Genomic DNA, 25,541 nt, shown 5'->3' with positions numbered 1-25,541 from the left:
CCTGCAGCGATCAATAAAGTTTTCTCGTCATCTTTTCACTCCAACATCAACGGAAAAGACACTTTGGACATTTTTATTAAAATTCCTCATAATGTGTATTTTTAAATCTCTTGCTCCCTTACCTTTCTTACACGAGTGACTCTGAGGTTGTCACTGCGTGTGGACGTACAGCTTTACTTCTCACATTTAATCTCTGTCTGTTTGTCCCACATGAATCAATACAGTGTCATCATCATTCTGCACGCCGAGTTTGCTGTTGGGATAAAAATAACATCTTTTTGTTTTCCAATGAGAAGTTCATATACGACGACGGAAAAACAGTTTAAAAATGAAGTAGTATATTTAAACCTTATATACTACATTATTATGTCTTAATGAGAATATTTCATTGTTTGTTTAATTCTGTATGAAAGTGAACAAATTGCTCCATTCAGATGAAAATGGATCTTAATCCGTAAAGTTACGGAGGCCTGTTTAAATCCAGCTGTTTGACTCCTGCAGGTTTTCTTTTGTTAGCAGCTGCTGTCATGACGCAGTTGGGCTAAAAGGCAGAGGTCAGAGGTCAGCGGCCCCCGGCGCACGCCATCTGACCTTCGCTCATTTCCATCCACGCTGACCTACATCCCTGAGACCGTTTGTTTCTGGTCAATGCCCTCCCTCTAAAAAAAAAAAAAAGAAAAGAAAAAACTTCTAGAACATTAAAGATTTCTGAAATTTCACACAACAAATAAAATGTTCAGGACTGAATAAAAAAAATTCAATTGTTTTTATGTGACTTACTGAAAAGTTGAACGTTGTATCAGTTATTGTTGTTTATTTGTCATCATGATTGATCATTGCAAACCTACTGAGGGAGAAATAATGACATCATTCATCAGAAGGAGATACTGATTGATTATCAGTTTGAAAACAGAAGAAAGACGCACACACACACACACACACACACACACACACACACACACACACACACACACACACACACAGACAATAACACACAGAGAGGCGCTCACACTCTGGTATTTATGAACATAAAACTTGTGGGTTAATTTTTAAATTAAAAATATAATGAAAATAGTGAATTTAAAAATGTTACTTTAATTTACTTAGCAGGAAGATTCACTTCATTCTGTCTTTTTAATAATTATAAAACAAGTTTTCCTTTTTTTTCTTTATTGATGTTTAAAATGTTAATATCTGGGATCGGGAGATTTCCCCATTATTTGAATGGATGTTTGTTTGATAGAATTTACTGTTGTATTTTTTAATGCACATTTATTAATATAAGTTATTTAAAAAACGTGATTCCTGAATATGTAAATATAAATACATGTACACATAAATATGTAAGACAGATTTTTTTCTTTCTGATGGTCACATTAACACTGTCACTTTTATTTGATCCTTATTTAAATTAAATGTTATTTTTAGATCATATTCAAACACGCTCATTCTCTATATTACCTCTCCTAATCACTAAATACTTAATATAACTAAATACTACTACTGCTCTGATTGTAAAATATAAAAATCTCACTAAAGAATATGAAGATCAAGAATAAATTAATGCATTCATTTCAGTTATTACTAATATTACATTCAGCATTTTTCCACAAAATAATAAATAATAAAACAAGTATTTCTATGACAATGTTTTCATGCCTGAACTCATAAAAAGAATTTGACGAGATCTGGACGTTTTCCCATTTACAAACAAAAATCTCTTTAACAATGGAGTCACGGCCATGAATTCGTTTTCAGCACAGACTGTGGTCGTTAACTCATCACCATCGTGAGCAGAAAGGATGAGAGCAGTCAAACACGGCGTCTCGCTTGCCAAGGCCCTTTACACAAAAAGCAGGTCGAGGCCGTGCTCTTTGCACCACAATGCATGATGGGTAATATCGCAGAGTAAGTGAACATACGTGTACGCTGTGCACTACGTTTTAAAATGCATGTTGTCTCCACTGTGCATGGATAATTATTCTCTACTTCGTGTGGTGCAGTATGTAGGAAGCATTTTGGACTCAGTCTGTGTGTTTTCCTCCGCCCGTTTTGTTGGCAGCGTTCAGAAGACGCTCGCCAACCTTTGAGCTCTGAGTTGGGTAAAACGCCACAGATATACCAAAAAAACCCAGCAGCACACTATTGACCTGCAGGCTGCTGACATCCACTCTGTTTGCTGTTCAGAGACTACATGCACGTGTGTGTGTGTGTGTGTGTGTGTGTGTGTGTGTGTGTGTGTAAGCCAGGGTAGACCCCCTCCGCCTCAGGTTAATGAAGAACGCCTCTTAGACATACATCTCTTAATCCTGCCAGTGCCCTTTTGGAAACTCCTTAAAAAATAATAATAATAATAATTTGAAGTAATTTTATGGTTAAATTGTATTTTTAAAAAGACCAGAAAGACAAAGCCATACTGGGATAGTGTAGACAGATAGTCCCCTTTCAGTAAGGTGCACGTGTGTGTGTGTGTGTGTGTGTGTGTGTGTGTGTGTGTGTGTGTGTGTGTGTTTGCATGCTTTTGTGTATCTGTCTATGGGAAGCTAGAGTTGGAGTAAAGTGAAGACTTTATCTTATTGTCTTAGTTTAAATTTATAATCATATCTTTAGTATTTGAACCTTGATCCAAAGGGGACCGGTCCGGTCCTCTTCAGTTCTACATTATCTGGTGGTCGGAGCGATGAATGTCAGACCTTTCGCCGAGGCTTTTCAATGGAGTTAGTTACATTATATTGTGTTAGTTTAATCTGAACATTAGACAGAAATTAACCACATCGTTGATCATTAGCATGCTAGTGATCCACAGAGGCTTCAATGTCCAGATCCATCTTCCAAACAGTTTGATGAAACCTTTCGGTGGAGGGGTGAAACATCTTCAAGATCTTCAACCAGTCAAGTTGCCTTTGGATCAAAAGGAAAGCAAAGTTGTTGATGCAAATATTCTCTAATTCTACCCAAGCCTTTTTTTTTTTTTTTACTGGAAGAAGTACCCTATTATTATTAGTTTGCACCAGCTGATTGAGCTAACAGATCAAATCTTAAACTTCAGTAAAGATTGTTAACAAGAGAAAACGAGTCATTAGAAACAACAAGCTAACATCGACTTAAATAAAGAAGACAGGAATCACCTCATCAAATTAATCATTTCATTCATTTAATGGCTCAACGTTGAAATAAATACAGAGTAGATATATTTTCCTTCAAGTATTGGATGGATAAAACATGTTTGTTATTCTACAGCATATTGTGCGTGTTATATTCATGTGGTTTTACTTCTCCCCCCTCACACAGTGATCTCTGAAGACGCATTCATAAACTGTATATGCAGCCAGCCGCGGAGAGTTTACATCAAACTTGCAAGAAAATACATTCTTCAAATTTCAAACCTGAAACTTATTTCATCAAAACAAAAATGACAAAAGCAATAAAACACATTTACATCCTGTTAGCTCCGGTCGTGTGCTTTCAAAGTAAAATAAAAAAATTCCACATCACTACTTTTATGAAACCTAAATGCAAACAATCTTTTTTGTCAAAGTCCTGAAACATTTCAAGTCATAGATAAACCATGTTCGAATGAAACAGCGAATTAAGATCAAAACACAGCTTCGAATTCAGCAGGTTACAAAGAAAGTCCCACAATCTTTCCTCAATGTGCCTCATTAACACAATGCAGCAAATATGATAATACAGGAAAAGATAAACACTGAAAAGAAGAGCAACTTTTATTGCATGGGAGTTTCACATCTACGAAATTTGATAAACCGCTTTAATTTCACAAGAAAAACAACGATGATGATGATAAGAAAAACCTTTTTAAAGATCTGCAATAACCACAACCTCCATCTTCTGTAGCGTCTGTACTCCACACACCGACACACTACTTTGCACCTAAAACCGGTAAAACTAATCAATTACAAATGACACATACTTAAACACACAGAAATGCTATTGATGAGCACGACAGACGCACAAAGCAGCCTTGAATCTATAACTGCACCTTTTCACTGAAGAAGAAACATGGAGAGCCAAATGATAATACAATATTTCAGTCACCAAATCTAAACACCAAAATTAACTTTTTTTTTTCTTTTTATTTGTGTAGAATTCGGTCTGTCAAACAATTCAACATTTTAATCTTGTTAAATCTCCAAATTTAAATCATTTATCGCCACTTTTGATCACATGTTAAAAATTATATAAATTCATGATTCAAATTGTAAAACTTTTATTTTGAAATGTTGTATTGTTTTAAGCTGAGAGTGCTTTACTTGCTTTATTTAAATTTAAACCTGCTTTTACTTTTGAAATAAAGCAAAGGCTATCTGGTGTTATTAACTTACGTGTGTAAAAAGGAGCTCATTACAATTAAAACAAAGTGGCATTAAACAGCTGAGAGGGACGGTCACAAAGGTCAAGTTGTGATGTCATCAGGCGGATATGACTTTGGACTCGTCAGCTGAGCGTTCTGAGAGTTTGTTAAAGTAAAATGAGACATTTAAGCAGCAGAGTCATTTTACATTACTGGGGCCTTTTTTTTTTTTTTGAAAAGCCACTTTTCAGCGTGAATCTGTATTTTTATATTTTTTTAAATCGTTTTACTGTTAGTTTACACCGTGGCTTAGAGAGGAAAATGTTTTAGATTCTTCTGTATGTCCAACGCATGTTGAAAATTTGACAATAAAGAGAACTTTCACTTTGAAATTAAACGTAAAACGTCACTTCACGAGCGCTTCCAAATCAAGAGAAACGATGGATGGTTGCGGCCAGTTCAGTTAACGAGCCTTTCAAATGTTCAGCTGTTACATGTAATGGAAAGTTTTCTATCATTTTCTGAGTCATCGTGCATATCACATCTGAGTTGGAGTGTCAATAGCATGAGGCAGGTTGTCAGACTGTCAGATTGTGGAGGCCCTTTGCAATTTGGAAGGACCTAGAGACAGGAAGACAGGAGGAGGCTTTCTACGGTGTGCCAAAATGGACAAAATAGCATGCAGTTAAAATTTGAAATTCCAACCTTAATTAATCACAATAAATTAGTTAATGCTGACAGCCCTTGTATAAATCCTTAACAAACCGGATCTCAATTTGCCAAAAATTATTTTGTCAAATCTCCATCCCAAAGTTTCTTTTAGCGATCTGATGAAAATTACAGCACAGGTGAATACATTATTGGTAGATTACTGCTTTAAGATATGACAAATAGGTACGTTCAGAGTAGTTTCAAACCATTTTTAAAGAAAATCATGGTTGTATTATTAAATGCACAGCATGTAAAATCCACCATCAGGGGGCTCTGGATCAAAACGATAACAAAAGATGACATCGAGGCTTGCAGGCTCTATTAACCCCCCCCCCCCCCCCCCCCCCCCGTTATTTTATCTCTCACTGTCGGCTTGAAATCTTTTCTCGCTCTCCATTGTTGCTCGACCAGTTTCAGAAAACACTGAAACACGTCACACTCGAGAGGTGTGCTTGAGAAATTTGTTTAAAGAATATTATCTGAAATGGAGAATAGTTTCTATAACTCTAAAGATTTCTCATTTCATTTCATCTGCAGAAGGAATTTCCCCTTTAATGAGGTGGGAAGTAAAGGTGTGGAGGTATGTTTGGATGAGGTATGATGCAACATTACACAGCTTCTCCTGCTCCTGCATCTTTTCTGGTTTCCTGTTCTAGCAGCAATAAAACGTTCTGTTTTTCTGGACCGTTGTTATTAATTGTGTCATTAAATAATTTTATTTATTGATTTTCAAACACCAAATATCAGCCATATTATATGTTTTTATTAAAATTAACCCTTTTTCTTCAAATTTAGAGACAAATTACATTTCTATAATAGAATCTAAAATAACAATCTAACTCATAATATTTACTTTTGTTTGTCCTGAGTCTCATGTTAAGAGGCAGGTTGAGTGATGGTTTGTGACGATTTAAAAAAACGTCCTTGATCCCTGAATTTAGATGTTGATATTCTACATTAAAGGCATCTTTAAGAAATAATACACCATTGTTGGTTGATAAGAATATGTAACTATAAGGCTAAATAATGACAAACATCCCCAAAAAACAAAAAGATCCACAACAACAACAAATGCACAAAAAGCCAGCCTCCTGGCTGAAAGTACATCGATAAGTTGCATAGTTCTGATTTCACGATCAGCTAGCTTTATAAATAATCTTTCAAAGGAAGGACTCTATCTTAAATTACAATTATTTATATTTTGTCTGTACATGTTCAACTCTTTCTTAATAACACAAATAAATTGAATTTCCATCATGGTGCACAATCTGCAATGTTGCTGTTAGCTTGGGAGCTAACAGTGACTATTTAAATGATACCCTGAAATCCTCATTTTCACCTTTCATGTTGTCAGTATGTGAAACCTTTAAAGAAGCTTTGTACAGTTCCTACCTTAAAAAACTTCTCATTTATCTGATACTGTCTCTTTAAGGCTCCCCCTCCCCACGTGCCCACTTTCTTCTGATTGGTCAGCTCTCTAGAACCTTCTGGGGTCAGAACGCTGCAGGGCTGCCAAGAGAGGGCTGCTCTGCAGAGCTGGGAAAAGAGAGCCTATGCAATCGGCTTCACCAGCCTTCGTAGAGGCCGTCTCGTGAAATATATGGGGTATCAGTTTTAAGTCTTTACAGATTATAATAATGATAATGATTACTTTAAAATGGGGAAAAAACCTGTGCCGCTATATCACTCTAACTCTAGCTAACAAACTCAAATAAACACACTGTACAATATACACACCCAACACTGAATAAGTGAGAGCTGGTCTCTACTTTGCTGGTGAAAAAAAGGGGAACATATTTGGCAGATATTTTCCCAGGGGTTGGTGGAGACCAAAACCAGAGTTAAAAGGACAGCGGATATTCGACTTACATTCATCAGTTTGACACAAAATGATCAAAATAATGTGAAAATCTCTTTGTTCTGTAAAGAGGAACCTTTTAAGAACTTAAACTCTGAAAAACTTCAAAGATACAGTACATCATACGTCATGGGGAAAATTGATATTTGATATGCAAAACTCTAATATCATGCAACATTGGATGCAAATGTTCCCCTTTCACTTTTCTGCTGTCATCAACTGGCCAAAATTTAAATCAAAGCAATTCTAGTAATAACTGATCTGGAATCTAAGCAACAAATCCTACATTATTGTGCTTATAACTTAAAAACAATGACTCATCTATGGTTAGTTTATCTTAACTATGTACTCATCCAGGTTTTTGCTTAAGTTTCTGCCGCATGCCTTAATTTAAAGTGAAGTATCGTGATATTCAGAATTGGAGATCCCCGAGACTGATACCTGTAGATCCAGATATTTATGAGTCCTGTCACTGCATTTAGTTTTTAGACTCAACCAATGAAAGCTGCCCCACTAAAAAACCTTCACTGGATAGCGATATGGATGGATGGATGGAGAGAATGATGGGCTCTGAATCTTACACTGGGATCAGACAACACAAAACCAGCCATAAAAAGTAAACATAATGGGCACCTGTGATTGATAAGGTGTGCAGGAAACAGTCTTCTGCAGAGTGGAAGACAGATAATGCAGTTTTTTTAGGGAAGCTAAAACCGTCATGAAAAATAAGACTGGAACATGTTTTATGATGGTGTTACAGAAGAGGATGATGCCAAGATATAACATGTATAACTCTTCATATAAACAGGCTCTTTTTTATCCTGGTTATCCTGTAGTTAACTTCAGGTAACTCTGCCAAGTAAAATAATGAAACACAACATTGCTTTCTTCCAGTACAGTCAGAGAGGATGCAGAACTGCTTCAAAGAAGATGAAATGGTCTCCGTTGGTGGTTGTTTGGGTCAACACACGACATTTGGAGGCTTATGAAATATTATAATTACAAAATATATTTTGAGATAAGATTTTAAAACACTTGGATACATTCTCTCTGAAAATTAATGCATAAGCAGTAGGTACTTTTGCAAATATGATAGACTAGTGGCCCTCTTTCCTAATTTGTAAAATTACATAGTTTTGGCGCTAATTTAGCTTAGCGTGTCAGGCAGGTGTATCATGTACTTTTTTGACAATGCACCCACAGGCTTGACTCTTGACCTTGTCGACCCTGTGGTAGTATGTCTACCCGACTCTTTCTCAGCTGCACTATCAGTTGAGGCAAAAAGGAAAAAAAAGAAAAATCCAATATTTTGTCATGCCTGACTGCATCTTATACAGACCTAAAAGATATCCTCCAGTACCTGTATGATATGCTTTACGCTTTCTATTACCTCCAGTGACATTGACAGTTTTAGAGATAGAAGAACTGTTTTGGCCTCCTGCAGACAAGAAGCTGATGACCTAGACTGTTCATGTCCACTTGTGGCTGCAAAGGATGATGACTGGGTGAAGACTTCCCCCAAGACCCGAGTATCTTAACCAACAGGTGTTGTGCCCAAACCACACCAAAACCAACCACATTGAACCAACCACATCTGAGAAAGAACAAAGACACAACTTCAAACAGAAGCTCAATTGTTCATCTATGAGTCGCCGAATGGTGACTTGACGGCCCTGAATGGGACTGTTGGATGGGAAGTTGAATCTACACATTAAGTTGCCAAATAACATTGACATCCAGAAACCTTTGAGCATCGTTAGATAATGCTGTTTTGCAGCTGTGGTGCCAAGAGTGCTGCGTGAATAAACCACCATGAAGCGATGCAAAGTTTGGATATTTTGCTAACCTAATTCCCAGCAGTCCCCTTCTTCTTTAGATTCTTGACCCATAGAAAATAAATAGACTCCACATTTCCTTGATTGGTTGTGTTTCATACAAACTGTTTCGTCTTGAGCACAAGACTTGGGTCTGAAAACAGCTCAAGAAGTCATCGCATCAACACAGCCTTAGCATCGACTTTTAGTTGTTGGCAAAACTACATGAACCCTCCTTCGTCTGGCCCTCAAAGCTCCAGGTAAGTTTAAAGAAGCCATGTACCTGCTGCACTTTGACAGCTAAGCGCAGTGTGAGAGCGACAGCTTCAGCAGTCCGTCCATGTGCATCTTATAGAGGAGTTTGAACTCGGCAGGCAGCTGGTGCGACTCCTGCCACTTGGTGGTGAACTTGGTACCCTTCTTGTCGTAGTAGTGGTACGGCAGCTCCTTTCCCGTGTTGGGGTCCCAGCCGAAGGGCCAGAAGCCGTACAAGTGGATCTGGTTGCACATGGAGGAGGCCAGAGTGTACATCAGGATGCCGGTGCTCAGGCGCTTTGGAGAAAGCTGTTTGGTTTTCCAGAAGCTGTTCAGAAAACAAGAAACAATTGGTATGACATGACTCTTGAATAGTATTACAGAATCCTAGAACCTGCTGATATACAACGTTTCAATCAACAGGATACTTTAGCAAGAAATACAATAATATCATTAAATACCTAAGAATCCATTGCTTTGATTGAAACCTGAAAACTGAATTTCAGTACAACACCAAAAAAAGAGAACTTGTTCAGAAATAATGGAAATTAAATTGTTCGGGAAGGCAATGACTCACAGCGGCTTAATATAAAAACTAAGTAACCTGACCACTGATGATGCTTTCATCAAGCAGTTCTTCAAACACTGAGAGGAAACTCCTCAAACTGGCCTCGACAAAAGCATACTGGAGAGTCCTCGAGGTGTTGAAAGCCATCTGAGCTGCTTAAACGTGATAATTCTTCTGGAGCAGGTAGTTTTAATGGGATTGGTGAAGATCAGGCGACTGTACGAGCAGCCTATTCTGCTGCTACGACACTAAGCACCAGACTTAAATCCCTCTCCTCACACACTGTTACAGCTCTGTGCCATACCTTTCACTAAATAGCTGTTTCCTTATAATCCGGCTTTGGAGCTTTAATCTCACCTTGCCATTTGGAGCACAGCTCAATACAACACAACCACACGCTAGTTACCACAAACAGGGCAAACACACCGGCAGACTTTAAGCATATAGAAAAATAAAAATAGAGAGGTGGACAGAAAATCACTGCAACATGTGTCCTGTCACTGTGAACCTGGACCATCGTGACTCGGTGTAAAATGAGTCTATATTTGTGTTTGATCTCACTGACAGTCACAAGAATCTGAATTCAACAATGACAAAGAAATTTCCGTTCTGAACATGTAACGATAAACTCATATTTTTTAAGATACCTCAAGCTGTTTGCATCATGTCAATATTCTCGTCCGTACTTTGCTTTTTATTTTGTCAGTTTTTCTGCATCTCTGGAAGCTTACAACTACGAACCAAACGTTGCAATACCACCAGTAATCATAGGGGGCAGTGTCGAGCAGTGTAGCAGGAATTTTAAGCCCAAACAGGAAAACAGAGAAAAAGAGGAATACTTTGAAAACAGCAGATTTTTCCAGTAAAAACATAAATATAAGATGTCAGCTTGCAACTTAACAGCTTCATGGAGAGAGGAGAGGAACTGAATGTGAGCTGGACGTCAGTAAAGAAGAAGTGGAGGTCTGTGCCAACCTGCGTTCTCCAGTGGATCTATGTTCATGTATAAAGGACTCATTATTGAAGCTTCATGAATACCACCTAATATACAGAGCGTACGATTAATACCAGACGTCTTTGTTTACAGTTAACATGTGCAGTTATAGATCATTGGTTAATAAGGTTGTGTTTCAGTGTGACCTACCTGTTGATGTACTGCATGATGTTTCCAGGCCAAGCCAGCTGGACCTTCAGCTGACCTCGATGTTCCACGAAAAAGTCGACCAGCGTCCTCGTCACTGTGGCCGACGTATGGAAGAAGAACGCCGGGATCCACAGGATGGCCCCGTCCAGCCTCTTCAGGCTCAGGAAGAAGTTGTTCCTGTCCTGCACAGTCAGCAGATTGTTGTAGTATTTCTCCAGGATACTGGGGTTAAAAGTCGTCATGTTCGTCTGCCGCCCAACATCCTTCTTAAAGACTTCTGTCGGTGCAAAGTTGCAGCGAAAGACAAAATCGAACTTCTCTATCTGTGGGCCGCAGCGCGAGCCGGTGAGGATGCCGCTGTTTCCGATCACGGCGCAGACGTTGTAGTGCTTGTTGAGGATCGGCGAGACCTCCGGGAGCAATGAGCGGAAGTTCTCACCGATAGAGAAGACGTACTTGTGGCTGGAATAGTCGTAATGCATCAGCTGTCCGATTCTCACTGACTTTTTTGTCAGCGTGAAGTTGTGAGGGATGTCGATATACTGAGCAATCTCCTTTCTGCAAGAGAGCAAGGAATCATGTTGTCCATGTGAGAATCCAAACTATAAGCAGTCACAATCGGAACATTTGGATCTCTGAATCAACAGCAAAGAGCGTAACTTTGCATTTCTTCACAGTAGTCTGAAGAGCTCTGCTAATCGTATGGCAGAGCCACAACAGCTGGTAAAGTGGACACAACAAAATGTAATTGTCATAATGGAAAATAGTAGATCAGAGGAAATCCTGTGAGAGGTTTAAGCTCCGTACAAAACAGATCTGATGATGAGCACGGTAAGTACCAGCTCTGCATTTTAATCCTCCAGAACAATAATCACAATGACTCATATATTATCCTCAATCTATATTAAACATGATCAGTGTGCAGATGAATGTCTATGTTAAAGCAAAACAGTGTTGGAAAGTTAAACGTGTAAGTTTATCTGAAGATGATCTAAACACTCAAACAGGACAATGGTGAGTCGTGACTCTCTTTGGACTTGAACTGGAGTCTTACAAGAGAAAACATTCAAACACGTCTATTGGCCTGGTCCTTCTTTAACACATACTGATAAAGTTGACATGTTGGATGTCCAAACTAAACGTCAGCAAAGTTATTTTAAATAAAAGATACGCAGTTGTTGATCCCAGGGTTGAGACGAGACACTCGGAGAACTTCGCAGGACTTGACCTGAACCTCAAGTTCTGTCGACGTATCAGAGCGAAGCGTGGAGGTTAAGTTAACGGACACGCCAACCCCATCAGCTCTTTCAAGGACACGCCCATCAACTTCCCCTGCGACTGCAAACAGAGCTGGCCAATCAGCCGGACGGCAGCTGGCGGGAAGCGTTTTGACTCCAGTGTACGATAATTAAGAAGGTTGTTTTTTTTAGCTACACATCTTGCGACGTTACTCAACAGGCGTCCCAGACTGGCTTAATTAATTAAGTCTCAAGTTTAGAGCTAAAGCAATATAAAAGTTGTACATAAAAGCTGCCTCAGTGGTTGTTGCTGTGACTTTGTTGAATTGGTTTTAAGATGGAGAAGTCATAATTTAAGCATTTTAACCAGCGGCCCTCGCTCCCTGGTCCGTCGACACCCACAGGCTGCGTCCTCAGCGTGCAGCACCCGTGACAGTGAGCGATAATACGATGTATGAGGTGTGGAGACTGAGCGCATCAGAGCCAGTGGAAACACCCTCAGCTTCGCTGCCCTGACAGGGCGGGGGGCGGACAGAACACGTATTTGGAGGAAGTCTGCAGTTCGAGAGGGGTGGCGTTTGTTCATGTTTTAGTGTAACCTACTTGAGCTTTATGAAAGCGGTGCTGTTGTAGCTCCATTTGGAGGAGTTCTGCAGGTCCTCACTCAGAGAGTTGGTCAGAGGGCTGAATCCTGGATCCAGATACTTCATGGCCAGCTGGGAGCTAAGAACAGATGAGGAAGAAGAGGAGGTAGAAACATGGAAGTTAACACAGTCTTCTCATGTCAGGAGGAGGTTCCCTTCAACCAGCCCTTTAACAACGTCAGTGATATGAAAATCTACCAGGTTAGAGAAACAAAGGTTTTCTTGTTGTTCAAGGTCTATTGATCCAATCAATAGATTAAGAAACTTAATTTTCCTTTTTCATACTTTGTTCAAACCTCTTACACAGAAGTAAACTCATATAGAAAATGTAGGTCATCCTCCAACACCTCCATAAGAAAATGATTGAAAATGTGCCTCCTTAAGTGTTTAAGGAGGCATTCAGCAAACTCAAGAGTATCTTTTGTGTCTGAACCAGCAGCAGTGAAAAACAGAACCACAGTTTCATTCTTCAGCCTCTTGATTTGTGTCCCCCCAAGAATTAGGTTGCAGCCATGAGATGGGGTCAAAACCTCATCAAACCGGTTCATAAACATGGAGCATGAAACCGGGCCATCGACCCGACTGTAGAAGGTTTTTACTGATCCTTGCCTCTGCAGACTGATCTCATGGCTGCTACCTGAAGACATCCACTTGCTATCTTAGCGTCATTTAGAGCCTAAAAAAGTGAGCACATGCATGGACCAGGTTTTTAAAAACACCAGACTTTACATCAGCCCGTATCTTCTTCCCTGAGACTAAACACTGAAATAGCAAGATTCTGACTCTGCTATCGTAGAGACAACTGATTTAAATTTCAAAAGAAATCAATTTGAGGGGTTTAACTGCATCAAGGCAGATCTGACAGACGCAAAGATCTGATCACAGAAAACATACAAGCTCATTCAGAAATTCTGTAAATAAAACTGTAAAACCCCACCTGCATGATGCGCAGTCAGTCTGCAGCACAAACAAGTGTTATCTTTGACCTGGATGTGAGGGCAGTCAGACCTCAAGCAGATCTATTTTCTGTTTTCTTGCCGCATCTGCAATCTTTGTACAGAAAGGCTCAGTGGAGCAACGCTGGGTCAGGATCAGCATGAGGTTACTACTGATCAGAAGAACACTTTAGAAATACTTCAGTTTAGAAACGGTCGAGACTTCCCAGCTTCTTTTAGATTTCTGTTGAGACGTTTTACATCTGGAGCCATCTCGTGCTGATCCTGAGAGCCAACATGCACACACATTATTATCTTGCGTGCAAAAGATAATAACTCGGATTAAGATTTAAAAAAAACAAACAAAACAAAAAACACTTTTAGCTCAGTAAGTCTTTGTATTCCCAAATACAAATAACACTTGATAAAACGTGGAAATGTCATATTGAAATAGTTTCCAGGAGGTATTTTTAATTTCATGCTGTTTCAAAAACAACGTTGCACCATCCAAAGAAAATTCCAAGGCAAATATCGGCTGCTGGTAAAGAAACAAACAAGATGAAGCAGGGTCCGCTAAGCCTCTCAACAGCAGCAAATGCTCAACAGAAAGAAGCAAGCTGTTTGGTTCATTGCTGGAAAGCCAGGTAAAGCTCAAACTGTAATATTAGAAAACAAATATTCAAATAATGCAAAAGCAAAGAAAGAAAGAGTGTAATATTTGTAGTTAAACGTCAGCACTTTGTATTCACCTCAGGTCGGGTTTGCGAGGCGGCCTCTCGCTGCAAGAAGGAGGAGCGTACACAAAAACAGAACAATGAACTCTTTTCTTTACATGACATGAAAAAGAGACTCTATGAAGATCTAACATGTTCAGTTAAAGGGAAAGTCTCACACTCTTACTCTATATCATTATTACAGTAACATTGCTGCTGTTTGAATCGTCGTCTTTAAGTAAACGGTGCATTTGAGTTTCGTAGCAGTTTGTAAAACCAAGTGCAGCGCTGACTGAATATGAAGACGGATGTTTTGTGTAATTATTTTGGGAATTATCGGGGGCTTGAAGACGCCTCCTGGAGTTCTTGGTTCCTTATCGGGAAACTGACGTGTGACTTGCACGACAAGTCATGCAGCGCCCTCTGCAGGCTCATCCTGTGATTACTCTGACATACGTTGACCTCATGAGCCGAAACTTTGCCCACGTTTATTTGAGCATCCAGCATTGTAATAGGTCAACTTTAGGTTAAAAGTGTACATTTGCCAATACGTTTGTCAGCTAAATCTTGCATTAGCCTCAACTGAACTTTGTGTGCTGATGTGTGAATTTGTGCCACAAAATGCTACTTTGTTCTTTGGGGTTCGATCACTGTTTTTATCCAGGGAGTTTGACAGTCTTGACAAGGGAAATATGAGAAGCTGTTCCTCCAGTTTCATTAAAAGATCCATCTCTGTGGGGATTCTCTCTGAGTTGTCGGCTGACATGACAATCTGTTCCTGTCAGTGGTCCACTTTGATCAGGCTTACTTTCATTAAAGCGATTGCTGTCCGTCTTGTGGCTGCCAGCTGATGCGATGTGTCGGAGTATTTCCAAAACCTTTTTTTTACCATTACTATTCTGGACTGCAAAATATGTAGAAACTAGAGCCAGGGTTAAAAATACCCCAACTTCCCTGTAACTGTAGCAAACTAATGTCTTTATGCTTCTCCAACAGTGCAGCTGCACTCATGCAGTGTGCAGAGGCAACAAGCCACCGCCAAACTTTGGTCTACTGGTGGTACTTGCAGATGGGTGAGGGGATCTTTAAGATTACTTGGGATATTATCTTTTGACCACGCCCCCTCTCTGGAAGGTGTCGGGCATACTCGGTGCTTTCTCGCTCCATGTCCTGTTGTTTACGGTGAGAAGGCAGACTCAGAGGGCAGAACAAACACCTAGCTGTGGGAGTGTCACCCACCTGGGGGAGGGGCTACTGCCCTTTGTGATGTCATGAAGGGAAAATCTCCAAACGGCCTGATTGAGGACACATTTTCTGAAAAGGGGAGCAGGCAGAAGACGGAGAGGATGGACTTTCCTCATAAGTGGGGGTTTGTACACAGACTAGAGACACAATGTCACAATGATGAAGTGCATTTAGCATAATATGCTACCTTTAATGTTAAATGTTATCTATTAGTTTTTCAGATTGCAGATTACATTACAGTGACGACTACCCGTTTCCCACTGACTGCAGGACATGCAGCGCACAACAGAAACTACCTCACACAATGTCCCAGATGATAAACTGTCACTCCACAACACAGCAGGGGGACTTGTACAGCCGTCCACCGACAAAGTGTTTTCTCTTCAAAAGGCTTCTCTCCTTCACATCTAACTCAGTCTGTGCACAACCTTGGCCTGAGGTGACAGCAAGGCGAGGAGGAAAATGATTACAGGCAGGTTGAAAATGAATGCAGCTCTCACGCAGTAAATCAGAGCCAAGGACGGCTCGCTGGCCACCAGAACCTTCCTCAGAATGAGGCTGTTTAAGCATCACACTCATACCTGAAGGAGCCTGCTGGATAACAAAGATTTACTGAATGATTTTTCCATGCAGCTGAACCGCAGGAGCCCGACTTAAACCTGATAAAAAACTATCACAGGGCTCTCCCCGGGCCAGCAGATACACTGTTTGGACTGGAAACATGTGCAGGGAAAAAGATGGTAACCTATAGCTAGTTCCCACAAAAGAACAAAGAGCATCTTGTTGAGGTAGATGTAATCCCAGCCAGCTAAATAAAATCTGAATTCCAATTTCTCTTGTGTTGATCAGTGCAACTTTTGCTTCACAACGCTCAAAGACAAGCTGTACTTTGGTTCATTTGTGGCATTTGTCCAGGAGCTATGACCGTCCACCTCAGGCGTATTGTCCCATCACTGGGTCTTCTCTGTTTCAGTGCACTGATGAGCTGCTGAACGGACACAGGAGAAGAAATCATGCAGACTGCACTGCAATGGTTAACTTGAAATGGTTGGATATGTTAGCATGTTCGGAAACTAAACCTGCATGTACTGTACGTTACCGTAGAGATACAAACGGCCTTCCAGGATTTTGGAGCCCGCCTCAAGGGACTGCAGCTTTTACACACTTCCTCGTCGGCTTCATTTTTCCACATAAGACGTGGACGTGTTTAGTTTACATTGTATCATTGAAATTTAAATATGTTGATGTTAATCTTTAAAACAAAACAAAATCAACTTCTATTTGTGCATTAAAAAACTCCATGGAAATATGTCAAAGAGTTGACTTAGTTTGAGGCAGCAGGGCTGTGATTGGACGAGATGATCTAGTTCACAGCTGGATTAAGTGACAGATGCTTTACTTTCCTTTAGGCTGATACACACTCACACTGACAACGTGCTATATTTAAACGAGTTCATCAAAGCAAAGATGCATTCTCATTAAAATAAGAAAAAAAAAACAATCTGTGTCCTCCGAGACTGAAAAGAGAGATCGGATAGAGGTTAGAACGGATTTCAGAATTCCAGATGTGCGTCGCTCAGGACAAAAGTTTGAAAAAAGTGAACAGAATTTGATGACACATTTTAATTAGCCTTATTAGATTCTTCTGCCTGTGAATAAAAAGCTTTGTGTCAGTGGCTGTTGTGTTTTTGGTTTGTGTGTATTTGAGCGCTGCACGTGGACAAAGCTCGACATCTTCTTGACTTTGCTGATCTTGTTTTGTACTTGTGTAAACAATGCTGCACAGTAACACATATCACTCACTGTATGAATTATGTATTGACCAGGATGGCGGCAGTGTTTATAGCGCACACAACTTTTATCCTGCCAGGGTTCTAGTTATTCATAAATCCTTTTTTTTAACTAAAGATAGTTAACAAGCCAAGATATTATTAATAGAAATCAATCACAGTTCTTTAAATCTGGGTTTTGCACACTAATCCTATTCTGCATTATTATATTGAGAGGGTTGGATTCACACTTTAGTCCAATCTGTATGCTGGTGTTTCTGTTTTTCTCTCGAATAACGTGATCCAGTGTCGCTCAAACCAGAACAAGCCACAGACCTGAGCACACTGTTTACGAACAGCCGTGTTTAAATGATGAAATGATGAATGTTGATATATAAATACTGTTGACTTGGATATAAAACACTCTGATGGTGACCGACACAGTGAAAGGAATAATAACTGCTGCAGTAGAGATCCCAGTCTGTGGGCTGCCAGGCCTGAGACAGCAGAGAGGCCTTCATCTGAGTGTGATCAGTGCAGCTCTACCTCAGGCCCTGATAGGATAAGAACATAAAGTTGATGCATCTTTCTTTTTGTTTTTTCTCTCTTTCAGCACAAATGTTGAAGGCCTAACTCTAAATACTCTGTAAAAAACAAACATTTAAGAGGAGTTAGGGTTCATTTCAAACATAAACACTGAAGAAGTGTTGCATTGGAAAGCATATACAGTAAACACTGCATCATCTCAGATTTTACCCTGTCAGCATTAACATTCTGCACCTGGTATAACTAAAAATAAAAGCCTCCGCTGGTGTGATACACACCCACACCCTCTGCAGCTCTGCAGCCCGGCCTGCACTCACCGAAACCCCGCATGGAACATGGAGAGCCTGGATCCTCCATTAGGTCCGTATCTGGGGGTGCTGAGCAGGAAGTCCTTCTTGATGGACACGTAGCTGATGAGCGACAGGATAAGCAGCGCCACGCTGAACATGACAAGCCCCAGCGCGCTGACTATCCGCACCATCCTGCCTCTCAGCGGGCACCAGCCCCCCCGGACCAGAAGATCAGAGACGGGCCAGGACGAGGAGACAGTGAGCACCCAGGTGCACCGCATCCGCGGCAGAGAGAGGGCGCAGACGCGGAAAAGACAGTGCACGCTTCACGTAGATATCAGAGTCCATGTGGAGAGGAGGAGCACAAGAGGTGGCGCGGCAACGAAGACGCATTGGCGGCGGAGAGGGACGCATAGATTCAAAAGGCCGGACATACAGAGAAGAAGGTGCAAATCGCGGAATGATTGACGCTACTTACAGACTACAGGTGTACAGATCAGTCGGTGAAAGGATCAGCGACAAGGACAAGGAGGCCCGTATCCAAAAGCTAAATATGAGCTAAGGACGTAGCAACGCGCCTGCGGATGAAAAGGCGCAGGAAGCACAAGCGTGACGCATCGACAGCTCATGTATCACATGAGGATGGAGAGCAGAGGAGGAGGAGGAGGAGGAGGAGGAGGAAGCTCGGAGGTGTTTCTGTAGGCGTATAGGGTTAGCACACAGTCGGTGTCAGATCCTGAAGGTGGTGAAATGAAGCGACGACTTCCTGCTGGGAAGAAGATGGAGGCTGCCGGAGGATGCTGCTGCCTCTCTTCATCTGCATCCTCTCTCTCTCTCCCTCTCTCTCTCTCTCTCTCTCTCTCTCTCTCCTCCGCCTGGCTGTTTGTTTAATTAAACCGGATTGTCCCTTTAAGGAGACGCAGCTCTTGTATCTCTGTAATCAGATAAACATGAGCAGCAGCAGAGAAGGAGCTCTGTGACCTGATGGAGGCAGAGAGGATGTGTGAACTCAAACATCTTGTAAACATGTGAAGAAATAAAAACATATAAAAACGTCTTCTGCTTTTGTCAAATATGTTTTCTAGATGAAACATCTCCATGGAAACTGTGTGATAAAACATAGGCCTACTATCTTGTGTTTATGTTTTGACTGGCACTTATAAATAAAAAAAACATGTAGGCAACACACTTCATACAGGAGTTCAAATAACTGTTTTAACTATGAGTGTAGTTGAGTCGACATCCTTTCAACAAGTTTTTATCTTTCATTCGTTTGAAACCGAACTGTAATGTGATAACAAACTTAACACATGGGCCCAGTCCTCCCACTGGAAATGGGTTAAGTAAACCAGTATTGTCTCTGTGCAGCATCGATCCCTTCCTGGGTCACTTTTTCTTTTTCATTTATGTGTACAATTTGACTAACTTTAACTTAAGGCAGCATTTTGTAGCGATTTGGTTAGATGCACTGGTGTAAAAGAAACGTATCAAACAGTACTGAGATGTGCTAACTGGCTTCTTATTAGCTGAAGGCTTCAGTGGGAACTTGAGCTGTTACACAGAGAACTGCGGCCTGCTGCCAAAGGTACATAGTGTTGAAAGGACACGACCAGTGGAAATGGACTTTGAAAGTACTATTTCAAGGTGGAAAAGTTACATCCTATAGCTGTAAATCAATCCTACACTTAAGGATTCAGCAGTGAGCATGCACGCACATGCTGAGCAGAAATGTTCTTCTGTGTGGATGTGGAAGTCAGGATTGGGCTCTTGTTCTTGCTCGTGTTCCCCTATCTAGTTTTAAAGGTGTAACCTGACATTTCATCAAATATTATTTTAAAAAATAAATGCTAAAAATCATATATGTTCCCTGTATGTACCTGTGCAGTTAGCACTGTTATCTTTGGTATTTTTACAGGTAAATTTGCAATTCCAGGAGGTAATCCTCACATAATCCCTGCATTATAGAAATTACAGATGTATGGATTCAATATTGTGAATATAAAGGTAATAAGATATGTCGATCATTTTTATTAAACAGAAACAGAAAGACAAAAAACACCCTATAGAAACATAAAGACTTCACACAGAGACACACACACAGGCTGCTATAGGAGCTGGCATTTCACCACTGACCTTTCTACTGGTCTTAAGGCCTGACAGAGCCTTACACACACACACACACACACACACACACACACACACACACACACCAGACATGGGGGGGTCTTAAGGCTTTGTAAAGCTGTCAAACAGACACAGATTAAGATCCTTAAGCTTCAAATGTAATGTCTCTTTTACTGGGGAGGATGTAAAAAAAAAAAAAAAAAAAGAAAGAGAGAGAGAGCGAAGCCAAAGCAAAAAAGAGCAGCAAAGTTAGAAGAGAGGGTTTGGGAATCTCTTCAATTAATAAACGAGACGAGGGAACAGAAGGAGTCAGGGTGAGCTGTGACTGTAACAGAGAGACGAGAAGTGAAATGATCCTGAGAGAGAGAGAGACAGAGAGAGAGGGAGAGAGAGAGAGAGAGATCCAGGATGAAGATATCTGCGTATCAGCTCGATAAACAGGCCACCAGGATTTGTGTTTTCCTCACAGAGTGGCCGACTGTGTGATGATGCCTCTTCATCCCTCTGAGTCACCAGCTGTCACTGTTTCAGTGATGTCAGCATATGGACCACGCTGCCCTGTTATTTCACTGCTTCTCATACAGACTGTGTTTGGAATAGAAGTTTGTTTGAGCGACACAAGCACACTCCTCAAAGTGTCCCTGTGTGTATCATCAGCCCACGCTGAAGACATCACAGACAGTGAAGTACACGAAAAGAGGACAATGCATCTGTGACTTCTGCCTGCTTGATTCTTTGAGTTTGGTCAAATAGAAAAGTGACTCCCAAAGTGGGGTCGGGACCCCCTGGGGCGTCACGAGACAGTGAGAGGGAGGTCGAGAGATTCCTTATCAAAACATACAACATTTAAAACAGCACATCTTATTAATTACTGTGAAAACACAAAGTTATACACAGTTATTTTGGGGGTTGTGGGCTGAAACCCCTGATATAGATCAGCTTCGTGTTTGAACACATTGATGGCGTATTTTGTGGGTGGAGCTACAGTGGTGGCAGAGAGTGAGCTGAGTTGGCCGGTGACACTCTGGCCTGGTTTGCCACGGTCTAAAAACACACACACAAAGTCGAGGAGCTTGTTGATGCAACGTATTCTCTGACGTTTGATTAAATGATTACACGCGTTTCAGTCAGACATCGTCCGTTTGTGTCGTTCTCATGAGTTTGGACGCGCACAAGAAGTGTTTCTAAACAAGTCACCAACGTTTGCATGTTTAAGCGGTGACGTCTTGGTACAGAACACCTCGGGGAGAAACATGAGTTTATATAGGAAAGAAATATTCAACACATACAAATGTCTTCTCTCATATAATTTTGTACTTTTCTATCACATCCATAACGTTGAATACTGACTTTTGTCAGGTAGTTTTGGTGAATGAAGGACTAACGTACCATGCCTATAGACTGGTATAGCAATGACATATTTTTGTAGGCCAACCCGAAAAAATGGCGCCGGTGGTTCCTACGAAAATTCGCCTCTGGGATTTTTGCATTGGATTTTGGATCATTGCAGAAAATAAGCTCCGTGTCAAACACACGTTTCTGACGCGTTGCTGTTTTGTTCAGCGGGATAATCTTTACAGATAAACATCATTTATATGAAGTTTGAAGAGTTAATGCAGCCGAGAGAAGTAAAAAGCTAACGTTATGCTACAATTTATAATGACATCACGACCGTTATGCTTCATCGATCTAATCAGCGGATTTCACAAGCTAGCTAAACGTTAGCTTAATAAGTTGTTTATTAACCTGATATTTACAAGAGCACTGAAAAACATGACTAGAGGCTGTAAGGAGGATTAGGGAGAGAGTTCCCGGCGTGATGACGTTTAATGTCTGTGACAACCACTGTAGTTTCAGTTAGCTACTCGTTAGCAACCGCCGTTTAAAGTTTGCGTAAAAACTTTAAAATTCACAAGTGGGGGTCTTAGGTAACGTAGTTTATCTCGTCTGACAAAACATCAACATCTCTTCAGCTTGTGTTAACCACAGACCTTATTTCAGGCGTCTAAACACAAACACATTCAAAATCCACATTGACTTTTAGAGGTTAGAACCGCGGCGCTAAAATGCTAACTCACTTCCTGGTTTTAGGACTCAAAACTACACCAGTCTATATAACATATATATTAAAATGCATCTAAGAGCGTAATTCTGTAGTAAGCTGATGTCATGGTTGTTCATGCATCAGGTCTGCTTCTCCATTTTTCTGCTGTGACATAATCTTGATGTTTACTCCAAATTTGGTCTAATGGTTTTCGTCTTGGGTTCATGGGGCCAGAAGTGAGAGGGCGGCGCTGGACTGAGAAGACGACCAAACGGTTGTTATTTGGCACATTATAAAACAGAACTGATTGATTTGTGAAAACACTAAGAGCAGCAACGGTTGACAAATGAGGTGTGATTATCAAAGTTGCACACACAGGTGTTTTAATCCTGTTGATCTGGTGCTGGTGTTCAAACAGGTGTAGACTCTGGATGAATGTGCTGCTTGTCCTTTGTTCTGGCTCCTCTGGTGCAGCGGGTCCCCCGAGCCCTTCAGTTAAATCAGAAGAACTCGTGAATGAGGCTGATCAGATTTTCATGTGAACTCTATGATATGAAACCAATCAGAGGGGCTCACATCTTATGAAGGAGTCAATTAATAATCAATAGTCATTAGAGCGGGGACGGGGGAGGGCGATCAGAGGCTGCAGCTCCGTCTGGGCTAGAGGAGCGTGAAATTACTGCTCTGTATGTACTGTATATACACACACACACTCACACACAGATACACACACACAGACAATAACAATCATATCGAGAACCCCGACCCGGCACCTCCACTTAAACCTTCCATAAATCGCCCAGATTTAAAATGTATGTAAATACTCTCTTTGTTCAGTCCTCTTATGATCTCATGTTTATTCATATTGGTTCACAATTTTTCTGTCTTTGACCCTTAAATGCAGAAAAAGTTCAGCATGATCCATCTTTTCAAATCTGATTTTAAAATGTGATTATTTTTATATAAACGCTCGTATATCTAATTTTTCCATTTCAAGTAAATATAGCACAGATTCTTCTCTGATGTAAACACAGCTCTGACAACAGTACAGCTGGTGGGACTCGAGCTTCTCATTCATCGTGGATAGTCTTGGCACAGAGAGACATTTACAGGATGTTCTTGATTTCTTCTGTATTTATGTGTAAAATGTTGCACATCTATCCTTAATTCACTTCCTGGTCTCTGCGTTCCTCTCCTGTCCCTTGATTGGTTGTTGGCTCTGTACTCATTATTGAGATTAAATTCACCTGATCAGGTGAGACTGCGCTCGCTCGCACTTCTCTGACCTTCACATGGGACGACAGCTCAGCACTGGTCATTGAAATAAGCCATGTGTGTTTTTTGTGACACCCCCCCCCCCCCCCCCCCACACCCCACACACACACACACACACACACACACACGCTGCCCCCCCCCCCCCCCCCCAAATGTCCATGGTGACAGACGCCCAATAAATTTGAACCCTCCCTAAAGCGAGAGCTTTATGTATTCTGACAACTGTCCCACATTATTTCTCAAAGAGGGAATTTATTCCGAGGTGTGAAGAAAAGGTTCAAACATCGAAGACTCATTTAAGACGTGTACACACAGATTTGGTGAGGGGGATTTCTACCTCACGATCATGAATCATGATTGGCTGCTTTCCTCATCAGAGGCAGGGCGAATGAAAAAAAAAAAACATTTTTGGGCTGTGTGACAACACAGGAATGTGATTCCTGCTAATGTCTGCTAAAGTTAGCACACATATTGTTTTGTTATAATTACAAATCAGAGTAACAGCCCTGTGTTGTCTTTGACATGGACTGTGATTGTTAGGCTGTCAAATGATCTGGTCTGTCCTCATGACACGGGTCCTGTCTTTTGTTGTGTTCATGCGTGGCTGTCAGGTGGAGCGGCTAACAGACCGACACGTGCGTGTAAATGAAGCCTCCCCCGAAAGTACAAGGTCACATTGAAGAATCCAGTTTCCACATTTCATAATTCATCATCCACACCAACAGATTGAACCTGTTCCTCTCTGAAGATGGGCTGTGTGCGTGTGTGTGTGTGTGTGTGTGTGTGTGTGTGTGTGTAAATGGAGTAGCTGCAGTGCTTTGTTATGCCCACTGTATCGACAGAAGACAGCAGGCAGACTGTACATCACTCATTGTGCAGACAGTGGATGACAATGGTCTGAGCTCTGAGTGTGTGTGTGTGTGTGTGTGTGTGTGTGTGTGTGTGTGTGTGTGTGTGTGTGTGTGTGTGTGTGTGTTCAGACAGAATTAGAGACTGTGCTACCAAGCCAAATAGGCCAAAGTGTCCACAGCCTGATATCAGCTATGTGACTCAAAGAACATGCAGGTCGGATGAAATTTAAAACTTTCTTTGTATGTTTTCATCATTTGACACCTTCGCCTTAAATTTAGTTTAACAATAATATATAAAACAATATTTGGTCATAAAATTGAAATGGCAAAGAACTTGTGACCATAATTTTTTTGCAAGAGTGAAAAGTTCACTGCTATCATTTCATAGTAAATTACACAGAGGTTTCTGGATCACTAAACCGTCTGATCCAAAAGACTTTTCCTGTGATTGCATAACTTAAACCTGCCTAAATAACAACATCTAGATGCAGACTTGTACAAAGTACAAAAGACTGTTGATCCAAAGCCTGCTTAGATCGATAGAGATTTTCAAATATATTTCAAATAGATTTTATAAATCGAGATTATAACTGCCCAACGATAAAAACAAGTTTTAAGCTGAAATAGATAAAAATGGTTAAAAACTGCAGCTTTGAAATCAAGACAGAGAAGCACGAAAGCTTTCCAGGAATTTGGCAATTTGATCCCAAGCACTGCCGTCATCGCCACATCGTGGCACAGAAGCGGACTCCAGCTGCTGAACTGTAAACACTTGGAGGCCGGTCTGAGTCCTCAGGCTAGACTCTGTCTCTGCAGGGCTCTGGTCTGGGTCTATCAGCTGAACTCCGTCTCTGCATGCCTCTGGTCTGAGTCCAGCGGCTCTGCATGTCCAGAGGCTGAAAGGTCAATTTCTTCCCATTTCGGAGCAGAGAAAAGATAAATGGTAGAATTAGGTGAGAGGAGATGGTCTCTGCGCTGAGGAACATACACTCCCCTCCCTACTCTATCTTTATCGCTCCACGCTGCCTCTTCCTCCCAGCTAGCCATCTCGTTTTCTTTTCCTTATCCTCACTCCAACCCTCTCTCTCTCTCTCTCTCTCTCTCTCTCTCTCTCTCTCTCTCTCTCTCTCTCCACGCTTATTCCTCTTTTTGTCCCTCCATCATTCATCCTTTTTCTTCGATTCTACCCTTTCACACATCCACAA

The 25,541-nt window shown here is 41.0% G+C and overlaps 2 protein-coding genes across 4 annotated transcripts in view; one reads left to right on the top strand and one right to left on the bottom strand.

Annotated features, from left to right (window-relative positions):
- Positions 1-25,541, top strand: part of sowahb (sosondowah ankyrin repeat domain family member B) — a 236,346-nt gene that overhangs the window by 117,928 nt on the left and 92,877 nt on the right. The window lies entirely within an intron of this gene.
- On the bottom strand, positions 8,157-19,159 carry st8sia3 (ST8 alpha-N-acetyl-neuraminide alpha-2,8-sialyltransferase 3). 2 transcript variants are annotated; one of them, XM_079365241.1, is made up of 5 exons: positions 18,070-19,159; positions 14,229-14,258; positions 12,504-12,623; positions 10,663-11,220; positions 8,157-9,278 (listed from the first exon to the last, which is right to left on the bottom strand). In XM_079365241.1, exons 1-5 carry the CDS (start codon positions 18,321-18,323, stop codon positions 8,996-8,998), a joined length of 1,245 nt encoding a protein of 414 aa, XP_079221367.1. In that variant the 5' UTR covers positions 18,324-19,159; the 3' UTR covers positions 8,157-8,995. The 2 variants fall into 2 exon arrangements, with proteins under 2 accessions (XP_079221367.1, XP_079221368.1); XM_079365242.1 differs by lacking the exon at positions 14,229-14,258 and having other exon boundaries at positions 18,070-19,158.

This window comes from Symphodus melops, assembly GCF_947650265.1.
Source record: "Symphodus melops genome assembly, chromosome: 16".
Taxonomy (NCBI): Eukaryota; Metazoa; Chordata; class Actinopteri; order Labriformes; family Labridae; genus Symphodus; species Symphodus melops.
Note: the sequence above shows the minus strand (reverse complement) of the source record. Positions and strands in the feature narration are given on the sequence as shown.

Excerpts from the sequence above, each read along its gene's own strand:
- st8sia3 (XM_079365241.1), bottom strand. The coding sequence starts at position 18,323 with ATGCGGTGCACCTGGGTGCTCACTGTCTCCTCGTCCTGGCCCGTCTCT. Across the intron at positions 14,259-18,069 it reads ATGTTCCATGCGGGGTTTCG|CGAGAGGCCGCCTCGCAAAC; the intron begins GTGAGTGCAGGC and ends TCCTTCTTGCAG. Across the intron at positions 9,279-10,662 it reads ATCATGCAGTACATCAACAG|CTTCTGGAAAACCAAACAGC; the intron begins GTAGGTCACACT and ends TTTTCTGAACAG.